Source organism: Panthera uncia (genome assembly GCF_023721935.1).
Source record: "Panthera uncia isolate 11264 chromosome C1 unlocalized genomic scaffold, Puncia_PCG_1.0 HiC_scaffold_4, whole genome shotgun sequence".
NCBI lineage: Eukaryota > Metazoa > Chordata > Mammalia > Carnivora > Felidae > Panthera > Panthera uncia.
In genome coordinates, this window is record NW_026057585.1 from 13,817,931 (window position 1) to 13,832,788 (window position 14,858).

Sequence of the window (14,858 nt, forward strand, 5' to 3'; positions counted from 1 at the left end):
AGCACAGCGCCTGATGCAGGGCTCAAACTCAAGGACCTGAGCCACCCAGGTGCTCCTTAAATGTTTATTTTTGAGAGAGGGAACGGCACAGAGAAAGGAAGACAGAGGATCCCTTTTAAGGGCTTTGCATTGACAGTAGTGAGTCTGATGTGGGGCTCAAACTCAAGAACCATGAGATCATAACCTGAGCTAAAGTTGGATGCTCAGCCGACTGAGCCACCCAGGCACCCCTTATTGAGCCACTCTCTTAACCCTGAGAATAAGTCAGTTAAGTTAAAGAGTTGTGCCTCATTTCATGAAGTGGTGTTGTAGGTGAGATCCTAAAGTTAGGCCATATGGAACAAGCAATCAGGATTTAATAAGAGGCATTTATTAAAAATTTTTTTTTTAATTTTTAAAAAATATTTATTTTTGAGAGAGAGAGAGAGAGAGAGACAGAGAAACAGCACATGATCGGGGGAGGAGCAGATAACGAGGGAGACAGGCTCCAGGCTCTGAGCTGTCAGCACAGATCTCCACGTGGGGCTCTAACTCATGAACCGTGGGATCATGACCTGAGCAGAAGTCAGAGTGCTTAACTGACTGAGCCACCCAGGTCCCCCAGTAAAAGAAAAACAGAAGTTATGGGATAGACTACAAAGTGAGTTTTTGGGTGCAAAGGGGCAGTTAATTGAGAAGATTTCTAGATGCTGGACTTGAAGCATCTTCAGTCAGACTGAGGAGAGGCAGTGGTGACCATAGATTTTCCTGGGATGCAGTGTGAATGTCTCTGGTGATGTCACCAGGTGTTCTAGTGAACTTTCTGGTTTGGCCCATATAACAAGGCACAAAGGTTGTCCATACATGAAGTGTTGTGGTGACTTCCATGGAACTCATATCAAATTAACCAGCTTTGGCTTTCAGGGCTTTTGGAAAAGGACACTTTGTGTTATTACTGATTCCAAGTCAGAAGGATGGGAGAAAACTGATAATGTTAGAGAGTCAGATATTGGAGCAAACTAGAAAAATTCAAGATCCAGTCATTTGCAGGTAGATAACAAAACCTCAAAGACAATGAACAGGACTAAAATCTGATATTCATTAAAGTGTGCTACTGAAAATTATTTTTCCTTGTTCCCTTGCCCCCTTCCAGTATTTGTCCTTTTGTGACTGGCTTATTTCACTTAGCATAATGTCTTAAAGGTTCAACCATATTGTAGTAAGTTAGAATTTCCTTCCTTTTAAGGGCTGAACAATATCTCATTCCATATATATGCGACTTTTGTTTATTGATGGGCATTAGGGCTGTTTCTACCTTTTGCTACTCTAAATACTGCTGTGAATATTGGTGTACAAATATCTGTTCAAGTCTCTGTTTTCAATTCTTTTGCATATACACTGTTAATAGGTAAACTGAAGCATACTGACATTTTTAGGAATTTGAAAAGATTAACTCAGATCAGGTAGGTCGTAACCACCGTCAGGAACTAGAGGAAAGACCTGTATAAGGAAGATGCCAAAGCAAAGCAGGGAAATTATTTGGTTACAGCTTAACCAATTACCTTATTTGGGAAAGCCTAGAGATCTGTTTGCCCTTGGACATTCTTAGGTTTCCATGTTTTAACCTTGAGACACTTAGAGGTTTAGGTTTGCTTATGTAGGGCTGCCAAGGCACTAGAGTCATCTCAGTCTAACGGCCTCCTTGTTTAATTAACTTAAAAATACCCAGAAGTGGAATTCACTTATTAACTTGTAAGGTTCTGTTTAAAAAAAATTTTTTTTTAATGTTTATTTATTTTTGAGAGAGAGACAGAGACAGAGTGTGAACAGGGGAGGGGCAGAGACGGAAGGAGACACAGAATGGAAGCAGACTCCAGGCTCCAAGCCATCTGCACAGAGCCCGGGGCGGGGGGTGGGGTGGGTTGCGGCAGGCAGGCGCGAACTCATGAGCTGTGAGATCATGACCTGTGCAGGAGTCAGCCGCCCAACCGACTGAGCCACCAGGAGCCCCTGTATGGTTCTGTTTAAATTATACATTGTGTAATAAGGAATATGCTCCTCTAATGAAGACAGTCTGTTCACATTGCAGTTTTAACCCCAGGACAATAGGAACCTCTCAAACAGTGAGGCTTGAGTTATATGCTTTTTACTATGAGACTAGACCCTCAAAACACCAAAAACAAAGCTTGTGTAATCTAACCTTGTGATATTCCAAAACCTTTAGCACCGTCCTTTGCATATTGTAGGTGCTGTTTGAAAGTACAGTTCTAATATATAATTTATGATATATCCGGGGATTATTAATTCATTGGTAAACACCAGCTTTTGAGTCTTTTAAATGGAGAAAAAAAAATTTTTCCCAAAGCCGGCGGCTTCGCATCTCTCCCCTCCGCCTCCTTAAACCCTTCCATCACATACAATAAAGAAATAACCGATTATAAAGTGTCAGGTTAAATGTCTGGCAGGAGAAGGACAGGATACAGTAACTTTTCTAGGAGATCATACAGTTGCATTCCCAGCATGCGTAAATTACCAGTTGGAGGTTTGGGGGCTGAAAGAACGTTCTTCTGGGCTTAGATGTTATTGGGCCAACTTTACTCAGCCCAGCGTCCTCTCCAGGCCCCTGGGGATTGTTCTGAGGATCGGAGAGGCGGCTGAATCGGACACAAGCCGCTGGCCGGCTCGCGCTCCGCCTGGCCGCTCACCTTGCTGCCTTCCGCTGCCGGGGACCGTTTTCTGTTCTTTGCTGCGAACGGGGAGAGCCAGGAACCCAACAGCCGCCGGAGCCCGCCGCCCCGCTCGCGGCCCGCAGACGCGCCTGGGGCGCCGCCGCCTCAACAGTCTCGGCTCCTGGAGGGCCGGGGCTGGTCGAGGTCGCGCGCCAGTGCGGGGCGTGGCGGTAACAGTGGTCTCTACAGAGGTTCCGAGGGAAGGCTAGAAAATGGCCTCGGGACATGCGCTACAGCGGCCGTTAAGAGACGCAAAACCAACGCTTTGGAACCTGGAGCCCGGAGAGGAACAGGGCAGGGCGCGGAGCCCGCGAGCGCCACCTACCCTGAAGATTAGGGAGTACCGCGGAAGAGCCGGCGGCGCAGGTGTGGGCGGTGCAGGTGTGGCTCCGGCGGGCAACGCCCCGCGGCGAGGCGTGCTAGCGGAGGCTCGGGGGCGGGGCCCGAAGTTAAATAAATACAGTGGCGGCGCGGCGGACCCACGCTGTTTTCTGCGCTTTGCTTTGCTGCGGTGGTCGAACTCCTTACGCGGAGGTAGGACGTAGGGGGTATCGTGCCCTATGCAGACTTTGGCATTGGGTCGCTTGGGGTTGGGGGTGGCTTGAGATAGGACTTAGTGAATAACTGAAAAGTGAGGTGATTGACATGCTTACGTTTTAGGCTGAGAACCATAATTTAGTTTCAAGTCCATCTAAATTGGATAGATGTTGATGTGTTTAGTTTATCAATTACTTGGGACATCCCCCCCCCCCCCCCCCCCAGTTTGATTTTGGTCATGTGTGAGCAAGTGCTTGAAAGAAATTCAGGGGAGAGGGGTGCCTGGCTGGCTCAGTTGGTGGAGCATGGGACTCTTGATCTTAGGATCCGGAGTTCAAGCCCCATGTTGGTTGTGGAACCTACCTAAAAAATTTGAAGTTGAGGGCTTTAATGAAATAGTCACAACTGATAGGATTGTTCAGTTTGTATCAACTTTAACAGGAACTGGGAAGAATGTGTGTTACTGCATTTAGCCAGATTTGTCCTAGTGAAAAGTCACTTGGGCTTTCTGTGCTTGTTTCTTACCCGAAACCATACTCAGTAAATTCTGTGGATTAAATGGTAATATGTAAAGAGAAGGGAGGAAGCCTGCTTTCTCCCTTTCCTTGCCTTTTTTTTAAAACTTAGATTATTTTTTTAAAAAATGTTTATTTTTGAGAGAGACAGGATGTGAATGGGGGAAGGGCAGAGAGAGAGGGAGACACAGAATCTGAAGCAGGCTCCAGGCTCTGAACTGTCAGCACAGAGCCCAATGCCGGGCTTGAACTCAAAAACCACAAGATCATGACCTGAGCTGAAGTCAGACGCTTAACTGACTGAGCCACCCAGGCACCCCACTCCCTGTCCTTGTCGATTAATACAGTTCTTTCTTGTCCAGGCTCCTCTTTATGAGAACTAATATTTTGTGTTTACAGAAGAGTTATTGCTGATTCATAGAACTTGAAGGAGAAATCTGCTTTTTGTCTCAACGAAACTTCAAACTTGGAAACAAAATGGAAAAAAACAGCATGGAAGAGGTAATGCTGCTTTTCTCAACCTACTTGTATGAGTTATCTCCCTGAGAGGTATTGTGAGGTAGTTAGAAGTAAAATCCATCAGATTTAGTCCCTAACATTTCCCAGGGTGTTGGTTGGGATTGAATAAGAATCTACATAGATGAAATTTCACATTGGTGTATCTGAAGTGGAATAATTTCTGGTTGTTAAATTAAAATCTACATTAGACACATCTTTAAAAAATGTATATTTTTGAGAGCTACTGGGAGAGAGGCAGAGGGAGGGAGACAGAATCCAGAGCAGGTTCCTCTCAGTGCAGAGCCCGATGAATTGAGGCATTTTTTTTGTCTGAAGAAATTTGATTTTGGCCACGTGTAAGCAAGTGATTGAAAGCAATTTGGGGGTGCCTGGCTGGCTTAGTCGGTAGAACATGCCACCCTTGATCTCAGGACTGTGAGCTCAAACCGCACATTGGGCTCTGTGCTGGGCGTGAAGCCTACTTCAAAAATGTTTGCATTTATTCTGGATTAATCCAGATATTATGATTAATCATTCCTCATGTTAAAGAAATTCTGACACTTGTAGAAGTGATTAACACAACTCAATGAAAAAGGAAGGCTTTTCAAGGACTGAAATAAACATGACAGTAGGTAGGGAAGGTGGATTTGGGTTTAAGTCCTATATTCAACAGTTTGTGATTTATAGCCTATGGGATTTATAGTCTATGAAGACCACAAGGGTGTCAGGGTGTTGCTAAGATTTAACAGGAATCTGGATTAAGGCAGCCCAGGGGGATCAGATTACAAAAGTGGTGGTGAGGAATTTGATCTGATAAGAGTTTAATGAGCTATTTAGGGTGGGGAATTTTTGTCTCAATTGACTTAGTAAAAACTGGGCTAATAAGCAAAGACTAGTCAAGACCTAGTTAGAAGAGGTTTTAAGGAGCCTGACTTCAGTTGGGTCAAGAAGTCTTTGTCAGTCTCCTGTCTCCAGTCTTGGCAGTTCACTCCGCTATAGGTCCCTTGTGGCTAGGAGACTTTATTGTTATTAAATGCATTCATTAGGAATTTTGCTTTCGGCAGACTAAACTCTAGGAAAGCATAAAGCCAGATTCTCAAAAAATAGAAGGCTTAGATGAACTGGAGAGGAAATGCAGTATCACATAGTGGTTGAAAGGCCAAGGTATTCTACAAAGTGGGGAAATTAAGCTGGTTTTTCCTCGTGGAGTTCCTGAAGTTGGGCATGATTGAGAACACTTTTTTTTTGTTTAAAGTTTCAGCGCAGCACTGTTCCACGCAAGAACGTGATCGAGTTCAGACCTCCATTATACAAACAAAGATACTTCTTTGTTAAAGATATAGTCAATCAATATAAACCAAAGAAGGTAGGTATTTTTCCTTTATTTTAAAATAAAAGTTTATCTATTTTGGGGTGCCTGAGTGGCTTAGTCATTTGGGTATCTGACTCTTGATTTCAGCTTAGGTCATGATCTCATGGTTTGTGAGTTCAAGCCCCACATCAGGTTCTGTGCTGACTTGTGGAGCCTGCTTGGAATTCTTTCTCTCCCTCTCTTTGCTCCTCCCCTGCTCGCCCTCTATCTCTCTCTCAAAATAAACATTAAAAAATCTATTTTGAAAAGAGTGCGAGTGGGGGAAGGGCAGAGAATCCCAAGCACACTTTGTGCTGGAAGATCATCATGACTTGAGCCACCTAGGCGCCCCAGTATTTCTCTTTTCAAACACTGAAGAGGGTCTTATGAAATGTGTAGTCAAAAAATAGGAAAAAACTTAAGGATTTAGGAAGTGTGTTTAGAATATTCAAAGATTTGTTACAAGGGAAGGAAAGGGATTAGGGCAATAGGGAGAACCCTGACTGTAAGATCAACCGGTATCCCAGTAGTTGGGAAAAAAGGTTTTTGTATAAAAACTGGGTGTGGGGAAGTGGGATAAAAGGGTGGGTACAATTTAATTCCCCTGAGGCTATCCTGTTTTCTAGGAGGGAATCCTTGAGTAGAGGCTGCCTTCAAGTTAAGGCGTGTGTGGGAAGAAGAGCTTTAGCTAGTTGGGCTAACAAGAAATTGGGTATACTATAGAAGCACAGTTTAAAGCTGCTAAGACTGTAATTTGCTCTCTGGGATTAGGTTTTTTAAGTGCTTGCTATGTAACCCTTCTCCCCCATAGGTGTGCCTGCTTCAGAAAAGAAAATTACTGATTGCGGCCAGGGCACAACATTGTGGTTTACCTAAAACATTGAAGGAAATGATTTTGCAGTCAAACACATTTGAGGACTGAGTATAGGTTGAATATGCCTTATTTTTTAAAGTTTATATTGAGAGAGGTGCCTGGAGGCTCAATAGGATAAGCATCTGACTCTTGATTTCAGCTCAGGTCATGATCTCACAAGGTTCCTGAGTTTGAGCCCCATACCAGGCTCTGTGCTGACGGCATAGAGCCTGCTTGGGATTCTCTCTCCCTCTTTCTGCAGATCCCCTGCTCACATGCTCTCTCACCCTCAAGCGTTAGAAAAAAAGTATTTTGAGAGTGAGCAGGGGAGGGGCAGGAGAGGGAGAGTCTGAGTGGGGTAGAGGCTGAGAGAGGGAGAGAATCCCAAGCAGTCTCTCCATTGTCAGCACAGAGTCTGCCACCCAGGCTCCCCTAAATGTGCCTTTATTACTAAAGTATAGTTGTATTCCCCTTTTCCAGAGGAGAATTAGTGGCTTTTTGTTTGTTTTTTAAATATTTTTAACTTAATTTTTGAGAGAGTCCTGGAGAGCGGGAGAGGCCCAGGAGACAGGATCCAAAGCAGGCTCTGTGCAGTGAGCACAGAGCCTGATGCTGGGTTCAAGAATTCAACTGTGACTGAGCCACCCAGGCACCCCCTTAGTGGTTTTTTTGAAAGCATCCTGGTAACTGCTGTAATGGAGAGTTTATGTAATCTTCGTTTTCTAACGGGATGAATTTTGAGGTAAACTTTAGTCTGTTTTTTAAACCCTTTGGAAACCTTTTTGTGCATTTTAAGATATATGGAATCTTTCCTGAGTATCCAGAAATAGTTCAAATCCCCAGATATCCCCTTTAGACTGGATTAGAGCCAATTAGCTACACTAGAAGCTGATTTGGGGTATCTTTGGTATTGGGTACCTTTAAATGTCATTAAATTTTTATCTTAATTTCCTTTTCCTAAATTGGCAATCAGAAATTTAGGTGATACAGCTGTGGTAAATGAAGACTTTAGGGCATGATTAAAAAATCCATTTAAGAGTACATAACATTCACAATAAGGGGAATAGGTTAACAAGACTGTGGATAAATTATAAAGCACTGGTAAAGATCAGGCTCTGTCCTGATGTTTGTAGGCACCCTTTTTTTGTGTTAATTATGAAGCTCAGAGGTATAAAGTTTGTATAGGGTACCTGCTTGCCATGTGTGCTGTCTCTGTGCCAGGCCCCTAGGATGCTCTTGGTACTCAACCTGAATTAGAATTTACTTGTAACAATCCACAAATCTGCCTCACTGCCAACCCATCTAATATCTCAGATTAATTTCCTTTTTGTGTACCTTTTTTCTACCAAAAAGATCTTGGCATAGTGGTTTGTTATATTGTAATTTATTTCTAATACCCAGTTTCCTATAAAGGCTTTGGTCATATTTGACTTCTGGCTATGTCTTCAATGTTCTATTTCATCTGTAGGTTGCAGACTTGGGGTGTGGTAACGCCACACTCTTATGCATGCTGAAATTCCATAGTTGTGTTCAAGAACTTGTTGGAGTAGATCTCCTCATGGATCATCTGTTAGATTGGAACAGGTAATTCAAGTGGCAAAATCTTAAATTTCTTTCTTTTTTTAAAAAGTTTATTTTATTTTGAGAGAGTGGGAGTTGGGGAGGGGAAGAGGGGGAGAGGGTCCCGGGCAGGCTCTGAACTGTGTGGAGTCCCACATGGAGCTTGAACTCACAAACTGAGATCATGACCTGAGCCGAAACCAAGGGTGGGACACTTTACCCAGCCTCCCATGTGCCCCTAAATCTAATTTCTTTAATGCTGGACCCCAAGGCAACTCATTACAGAGGATTTAAGTTGCCCCAGGTCTTTTAATTTAATTCAAGGCAGAGCAGCTCTTTGGTCTCTCTCTTGTACACATTTTTTCAGGAATGTTTTTCCTCTACAGAACAAAAATTTGAAATCACTGATCCAAAGGGAGTGGGAAGACCAAAAATATTGAGCAACAACAATATTCAAAATCTTGTTCTCATTGGCCAATTTTGAGAGGAAGTTACCCCTATGCTTAATGCATCAAGTCATGGAAAACTGATATAGGGAGATAATCATCAAAAGATCAGATTTATAGCTGGTGAGATAATTCTAAATTAGAGTGTTCAAATGTTCCTTCTATATTTTTGCAGTGATAAGTTGTCTCCATCAATAGGGGATCATTTAGGTCCTAGGGACCTAGATTTGAGTATTGTCTTGTATCGTGGCTCTGCTGTAGAGAAAGACTCCCGCTTGCTTGGATTTGACTTGATAACATGTATTGAATTGTAAGTATTCTTACTGTGTTGAAGTTATTAGAAAAATGTGAATTAATCTCTGTAAATTAGTGTCCTAACTAGATTTAAGTCCTCTTAATTCAGATTTGTAAAGTATATGCTTGACAGTTTGGACTGGCTTTTTACTAGCATGTTTTGGGGCTTTAATTCAGAAATTTCAAATTTACAGGTAAGCTGCAAGCAGTGCCAGGATCACCCTTTATGCAGATTCACCTATCAATTTTCTCCCCTACCCTTTTCTGAATTAAGGGTAGGTTTTACCCATCATAGCCTTTTGCCGCAAATTCAGAATGTATTTAAAAGCAGGGGTGTTAAATAACGAGTCCCCCTCACTTCACTTTTAATAAGAATACTCATGTTTTGGCTCTTGGTGATTATGCCTTCCTGGAATACTGTAGAACGGTATTTGGGTCCTTCTCTGGGCTTCCATTCACAGAGGCCCAACGTCCATTTGTCTCTCCCCAGTGATGCTAATTTTGATAACTCCCCCAGTCAAGGTATATGTTCCTACTGGCTGCCTGTATTAGCAGTTGATCTTGTCCTTGGGTGTGGGTAGACAACTCTACTGGGATCTGCTGCTGAAGCCCACAACTTATTTAAGACATTCTGGTCTTATGGCCCTGCAGGGCTCCTGGGGAGCTTGCCAGTCTCCCCTTGCATGCTTGAATCCATTGTTCATTGTTGGTGCTGCAGACTTCACATGTAGTCTCTGGCACTTGGCTATTCATCCTGGTGTCTGGGTTTGTCTGTTTTCTCATTACACATTCACTGTCCTGGTTGGTCTACCACAGAAGTGGTTGTCTTTGCGTCCTGCGAGGGAGTGGGCAACATGGCTGATGGGCAGAGTGAGAATATATGAATAGTTGATTTTTAGGTCATGTAAGTACTATTATATATTCAGAGAGGGGATAAATCAGTGTAGAGATAGAAAGTGTTTGCTAAATCAACTAGGAAAATAATTGCAAGAGAACTTCATTCTGTCATTCCCATTAACCATTTCAGAATAGAACATTTGGATTCAGAAGATCTGGCCAAGTTTCCCGAAGTTGTATTTGGGTACTTTTCTCCAGGCATGGTTGTCATCAGCACACCAAACTCAGATTTCAATCCCCTGTTTCCAGCATCAACCTTTAGAAATTCAGATCACAAGTTTGAGTGGAACCAAACGCAGTTTCAACACTGGTGAGTTCATAAAGTGCTTCTTTGTTTTTTTGGGGGGTGGGGGATCCCACAGGAGTTTAAAGTACTATGAAGTCAATCTTGACCCCTATACATTACTGAAATTATTTTATCATAATAAAATTCCCAGGATGCAGCTTAGCAATTAATAAGATCCTAAAGGGACCAGCATATTTCGGCAAAATAAATGGGGGAGTTTATTTTTTATGTCCCACAGGCAAGCGTGGAAAAATGGGGTGCACCAGGTGCTTTTTTATATGAGAACATTAGGAGTATCTGTGTGGAGGAAACAGAACAGGGTGTGGGGAGGTGAAGAGTGCTTCATGCCCTTCATGTGCAGGGGTGTTTCCTCCCAGGAGCTTGAAGGGTGGTCATGTTTCTGGCATAACTGCAAACCCTAACAGGTGTTGGGACTGTAGTCATCATGGTCTTATTTACTCCTAAATTCTCCGTAACTTTCCCTTTCTCTCATTGTGATCACTTGGAAACTGACACTCATTATCCTAAAGCACCTCAGAAGTAAGCAAAACCTGTGATTTGGCACTATCTGGTGCTGTAAGAATTTGCAACGAAAGTATTTTAGTTGTATTTACGCTCTATTCTAGTGGAGGTTCTTTAACAGAACCTCTAAGTTTCAGAAGATGGTTTCTTGTGATTTCAGGGCTTCAAATGTGGCAAAACTCTATAGTTACACTGTAGAGTTTACTGGTGTGGGTGCTCCACCACCATGGGCTAAGCATGTTGGATACTGTACCCAGATAGGGATCTTCAAGAAAAAGCAACCGGATCCTGGCAGCTGGATCCTGGCAAAACCAACTGGATCCCGCGTTTCAGAGCCAGAGGAACATGCTTATCAAGTTGTGAGTATTCTTTGTGAGGTAGCTACCGGGGCAAAAAGCACATAGATTAGGATGGTTAATTATAGTGGGTACAGAGTCCCCACTGTAGAGATAAGTGTAAATGACCTTATTTTGAGATTGACCCTAGGAAGATCCTTCATGCTCACAAATGGTGTCAGAGTTGGTCTACTGCAGTCCAGGAGACCACCTGGCCTTTTTCCGTATCTCAATGTGCACCACAGAGAAAGATCTGGAATCCTAGAAAGCTTCCAAGTGGTTGGGCCAGCTACCCCCCATTGTAATCTGTCAGGATCAGCAGCAGGAAAGAGGAATGCCAGCAGACTTCCTCCACAGCGTGGCTCCGGAAATGACTGTTGGCAGCTGAGCCTCTAAGCTTAAGCTTCTTAGACCCTTTTGGTTGGGTTCAGGAGGAATGGTGAAGAATAAACAACACATTTCCCTTTTTTTAAAATTTTTTTTTAACGTTTATTTATTTTTGAGACAGAGACAGAGCGTGAACAGGGGAGGGGACAGAGAGAGAGGGAGACAGAATCTGAAACAGGCTCCAGGCTCTGAGCTGTCAGCACAGAGCCCGACGCGGGGCTCGAACTCACGGACCACGAGATCATGACCTGAGCCGAAGTCAGCCGCTCAACCGACTGAGCCACCCAGGCGCCCCAACACATTTCCCTTTTAACAGTTTTTCTTTGCCTTTTTCCCTCTAATATCAAGTATAGGAACATTGGGCTAGTGTGAATTTGTGAATAGTGTGACTTGGTGGTGGCTTTTGTGACTTTGATCTTGATAATTAGAATTTTTAAAAGCAGATCAGATGTCTGTCAGTAGTTTGATTCCCATTATACTGTGGCATTTTGATTTGCCTTCAGGTTTTTACAGCCTCATTCCCGAGTTTACAGCAAAAACACTTCCTCCTGTTTGTATTGTGTACGGAGGTGTTAAAAGAAGTCGAAGCCATAAGACAGAAGTATGTCTGGATTATGAAGAGAAAGGAATCCAGTGAACCCGAGTCAGAAGAAGACACTGACAGTGGCTTGGTCAGACGGCCCGGATTATTCCTCACCGATGCCCAAGTAGCCCAAATAGAGAAGTCCCCCAAACCCTACTCTGTGGGAAAGAGGTTTTATGTACCCCTGAAAAGACTTATTGGTTATCCGAAGGTGAACCGCTTGGTTGCTGATGTGTCCACGCTGAGAACACTCCTTGCTGAAGGAATTCCAATGCGACTGAACAGAGCTCATACTTCAGTGCAGATCGACTTGGACCCTTACGATTACCCTCACGATTACCGTTAGTGAGCGGGAGCTATCTTTATGTCCTAAAATTCATGATTTTAAGGATAGTTAGGCTCATTTAGAAAATTACAGTCATAACATAGGTAGCTTAATTTTGATATTAACCTTGTTACGTGTTTTTTTTAAATGCTTTTTCGTGTGGATGGTGTAAGTTCACAGTGTGCGTGTTCAGGTTTTTTTGTTAGACCCATGTTGATGTGACATTAAAATTTTTAAAAATAAATTGAGTTATCAATGTTTAAAGCTTTCCCCAGGGAATAAGAGTAACTTTAAAATCTTCTTAGGATTCCCTACCTCCTTTGGGCTAAATTCTGACCTGTAATACTTAGATAAAACACAAGACAGGGTGGGGGGGTGGGGAGGGGAGTGGGTGTTTGAAGGGAAGAGAAGCCTCAGAAGCCCTGTCCAGTTTTAGAGCATCATCCTCTTCGGGTAGTTTTCTGGTTACAATTGGGGTAGTGGTCTCCATTGGGAGAGAAATAGAGTTTCACACAATGGGGAGAACTGGTCTAAATGAGACACTACTTTCTGAGGTATAGGGAGGGGTGTAGGGTGTAAGTTGCCCACACAGGGCAGCTCTATCACCAAAGGGACTTAATTCATCCACTTTCCTGTTCTGATGCCCCTTGGGGATGTTTTAGCTTCCACTTGCATATTCCTAGTCAGGAGAAAAAGGAAAAGGGACAAAGAGCATGTGCCAGCTTTTGGGTAAAGTTCTACACTGTTAGGCTCTTGTTGAGCAGATTGAAGTCCTCCTTATCACCTGGGGAAGCTGGGAGGTGTAGTCTGATATTCTGGGAGGGCGTATGCCCACTTGACACTCCTGTGAAGGGACAAGGACAGAAAGGACATTGTGGCAACTGCCACAACGGGCATATCTTCAACTAACCTGGGAGAGACTGGCTGTGCAGTGTTGGTGCTGGGAATGGCGTGCTGGGGCAGATTTTTGAAGCCTTTTTGAAGGGTTAATAAGTAGATGGAAAGTAGATTTGGTGAAGGCAGGGAGGGAAAGAAGGGATTCTGGAAGAGAATCTGATCACTGTAACCACTCCTATTTTTTTTTAATTAAAACACTTAAAAAAAAATTATTCGGAGAGAGAATCCCAAGGAGGCTCCATACCATGGGTCTTGAACTCACAATACTGTGAAATGGTGACCCGAGCCGAAATTGGGTCAGATGCCCAACTGAGCCCCCCCCCCAGGCATCTGGTGATCACCGTAACCACTGTTAACCAATTGTTCTTAAGTATAGACTGCTCCATCAGTCCCCTACCCCCTTTTTTTCTTACTGATTTTTCCCTCTTGAATGCATAGGACCAATAGATTTACCTTTGCTGCCCTCCCCTACCCACACAAAAGGCCCTGTCTGTCCTCCCCTTTCTAGGCCTCTGCCTGACTTTCACCCTAGGGTTTCCTTCTCATCTGTGTTAGAGCCAACATCTTAACCCCAAGGCCAACGCTTTATACTGTTGTCCTCCAGGCTAATTGATCACTGTTCAAGCTTCATCACCTGAAAACTCATGGCTGCTATGGGTGATGGAGCTACAGTCTTCCCAGGGCTCCCCCATGTCTTGGTAACAGCAGCACCTACATTCTTCATGAAATTGGTCTTTACCTTCTATTTTGATAGAGGCCTTTCTCTGCACATGGAAAGCTTCTGTTAATGCTCTAAGCCAGGGGTCAGCAGATGTTCTTGCAGGGACAGCAAATCTTTGCAACCTTGCAACTACTGAGCTCTCTGGAGTTGAAGTGGAATAGCAGCCAGACATAATATGCAAACAAGTGCATGTGGTGTTCCACTGAAATACTTACTAAAAAGGCAGCTGCTTGATGTTGCCAATAGTTTGCAGTTTTTTCTTTTTGTTTTTTAAAACAAAGCTATCTACTCCAACCTTCTGCAGCACAGAAAGGAGATCTTTCTAAAGGGACAAAACCAAGTAGAGACCTGCTTTCGTACTGCTGTAAAAGCAGCCAAAGTCAGGTTTGCTAAGGGAATTTTTGGCCCATTTGTGTGTATGCCAGGAGCAATTAACTGCTTCACAGAGTTCTTGTAAGCACTAAGAAGACTGCGCCTGGCCCAGAGAAATGTTCCTTTATAAGGCAGCTGTGTTAATCTTAGGGATGTTAGGTAACTTCAGTATCTGTTCAGTAATAAGGCTCATTCTTGTATCTGGCTAGTCAGTTCTCACATCAATGCATGTTGCAGGTCTAGAAGGTGAACAGTCCTTCTTTAAGGTTCTTTCTGAGACAACCATCAAATACCTGACTAAAAAACAGTGGTGGGGCACCTGGGTGGCTCAGGACAGTTGAGCATCTGACTTCGGCTCAGGCCATGAGCTCATGTCCATCCGTGGTTTGAGCCCCACGTCAGGCTCTCTGCTGTCAGTGCAGAGCCAGCTTTGGATTCTCTGTCCCCTTCTCCTTGCACCTTCCCCATTCTAGCTCACTCTCAACCATTTTTAAAAAGTGGCAACCCTATTAACTTCTATGTAGAGAATTTGCTCCGTATACAGCATGAGTTGTATATACTTCAGGCCAGATTTGAGAGGACTCACAGGTAATTGAATGTGGGGAGCTGCTCAGATGAGAAGCCTAGTCCTCTCCAACCACTACCTCTGTTACACCTGCTCTCCCTTTACTACCTCATCCTAGGGCATTCCCTCGTTCTTGTAAAACCCACCACCCCGGGGGGCAGGGGCAGTGCTGGATGGCCACCTCCCTTCATCCCTATTCTGTATTT

General features: G+C 43.6%; 1 protein-coding gene across 1 annotated transcript; it reads left to right on the forward strand.

Annotated features, from left to right (window-relative positions):
• Nucleotides 1–2,816: 2,816 nt before the first annotated feature.
• Nucleotides 2,817–12,341, forward strand: HENMT1 (HEN methyltransferase 1). Its single transcript, XM_049616672.1, has 8 exons — nucleotides 2,817–3,242; nucleotides 4,160–4,261; nucleotides 5,514–5,624; nucleotides 7,931–8,046; nucleotides 8,644–8,778; nucleotides 9,790–9,969; nucleotides 10,628–10,826; nucleotides 11,693–12,341. Exons 2-8 carry the CDS (start codon nucleotides 4,238–4,240, stop codon nucleotides 12,116–12,118), a joined length of 1,191 nt encoding a protein of 396 aa, XP_049472629.1. The 5' UTR covers nucleotides 2,817–3,242; nucleotides 4,160–4,237; the 3' UTR covers nucleotides 12,119–12,341.
• The last annotated feature ends 2,517 nt before the right edge of the window (nucleotides 12,342–14,858 follow it).

Excerpts from the sequence above, each read along its gene's own strand:
- HENMT1 (XM_049616672.1), top strand. The coding sequence starts at position 4,238 with ATGGAAAAAAACAGCATGGAAGAG. Across the intron at positions 4,262-5,513 it reads AAAAAAACAGCATGGAAGAG|TTTCAGCGCAGCACTGTTCC; the intron begins GTAATGCTGCTT and ends TTTTGTTTAAAG. Across the intron at positions 8,779-9,789 it reads TTGATAACATGTATTGAATT|AATAGAACATTTGGATTCAG; the intron begins GTAAGTATTCTT and ends TAACCATTTCAG.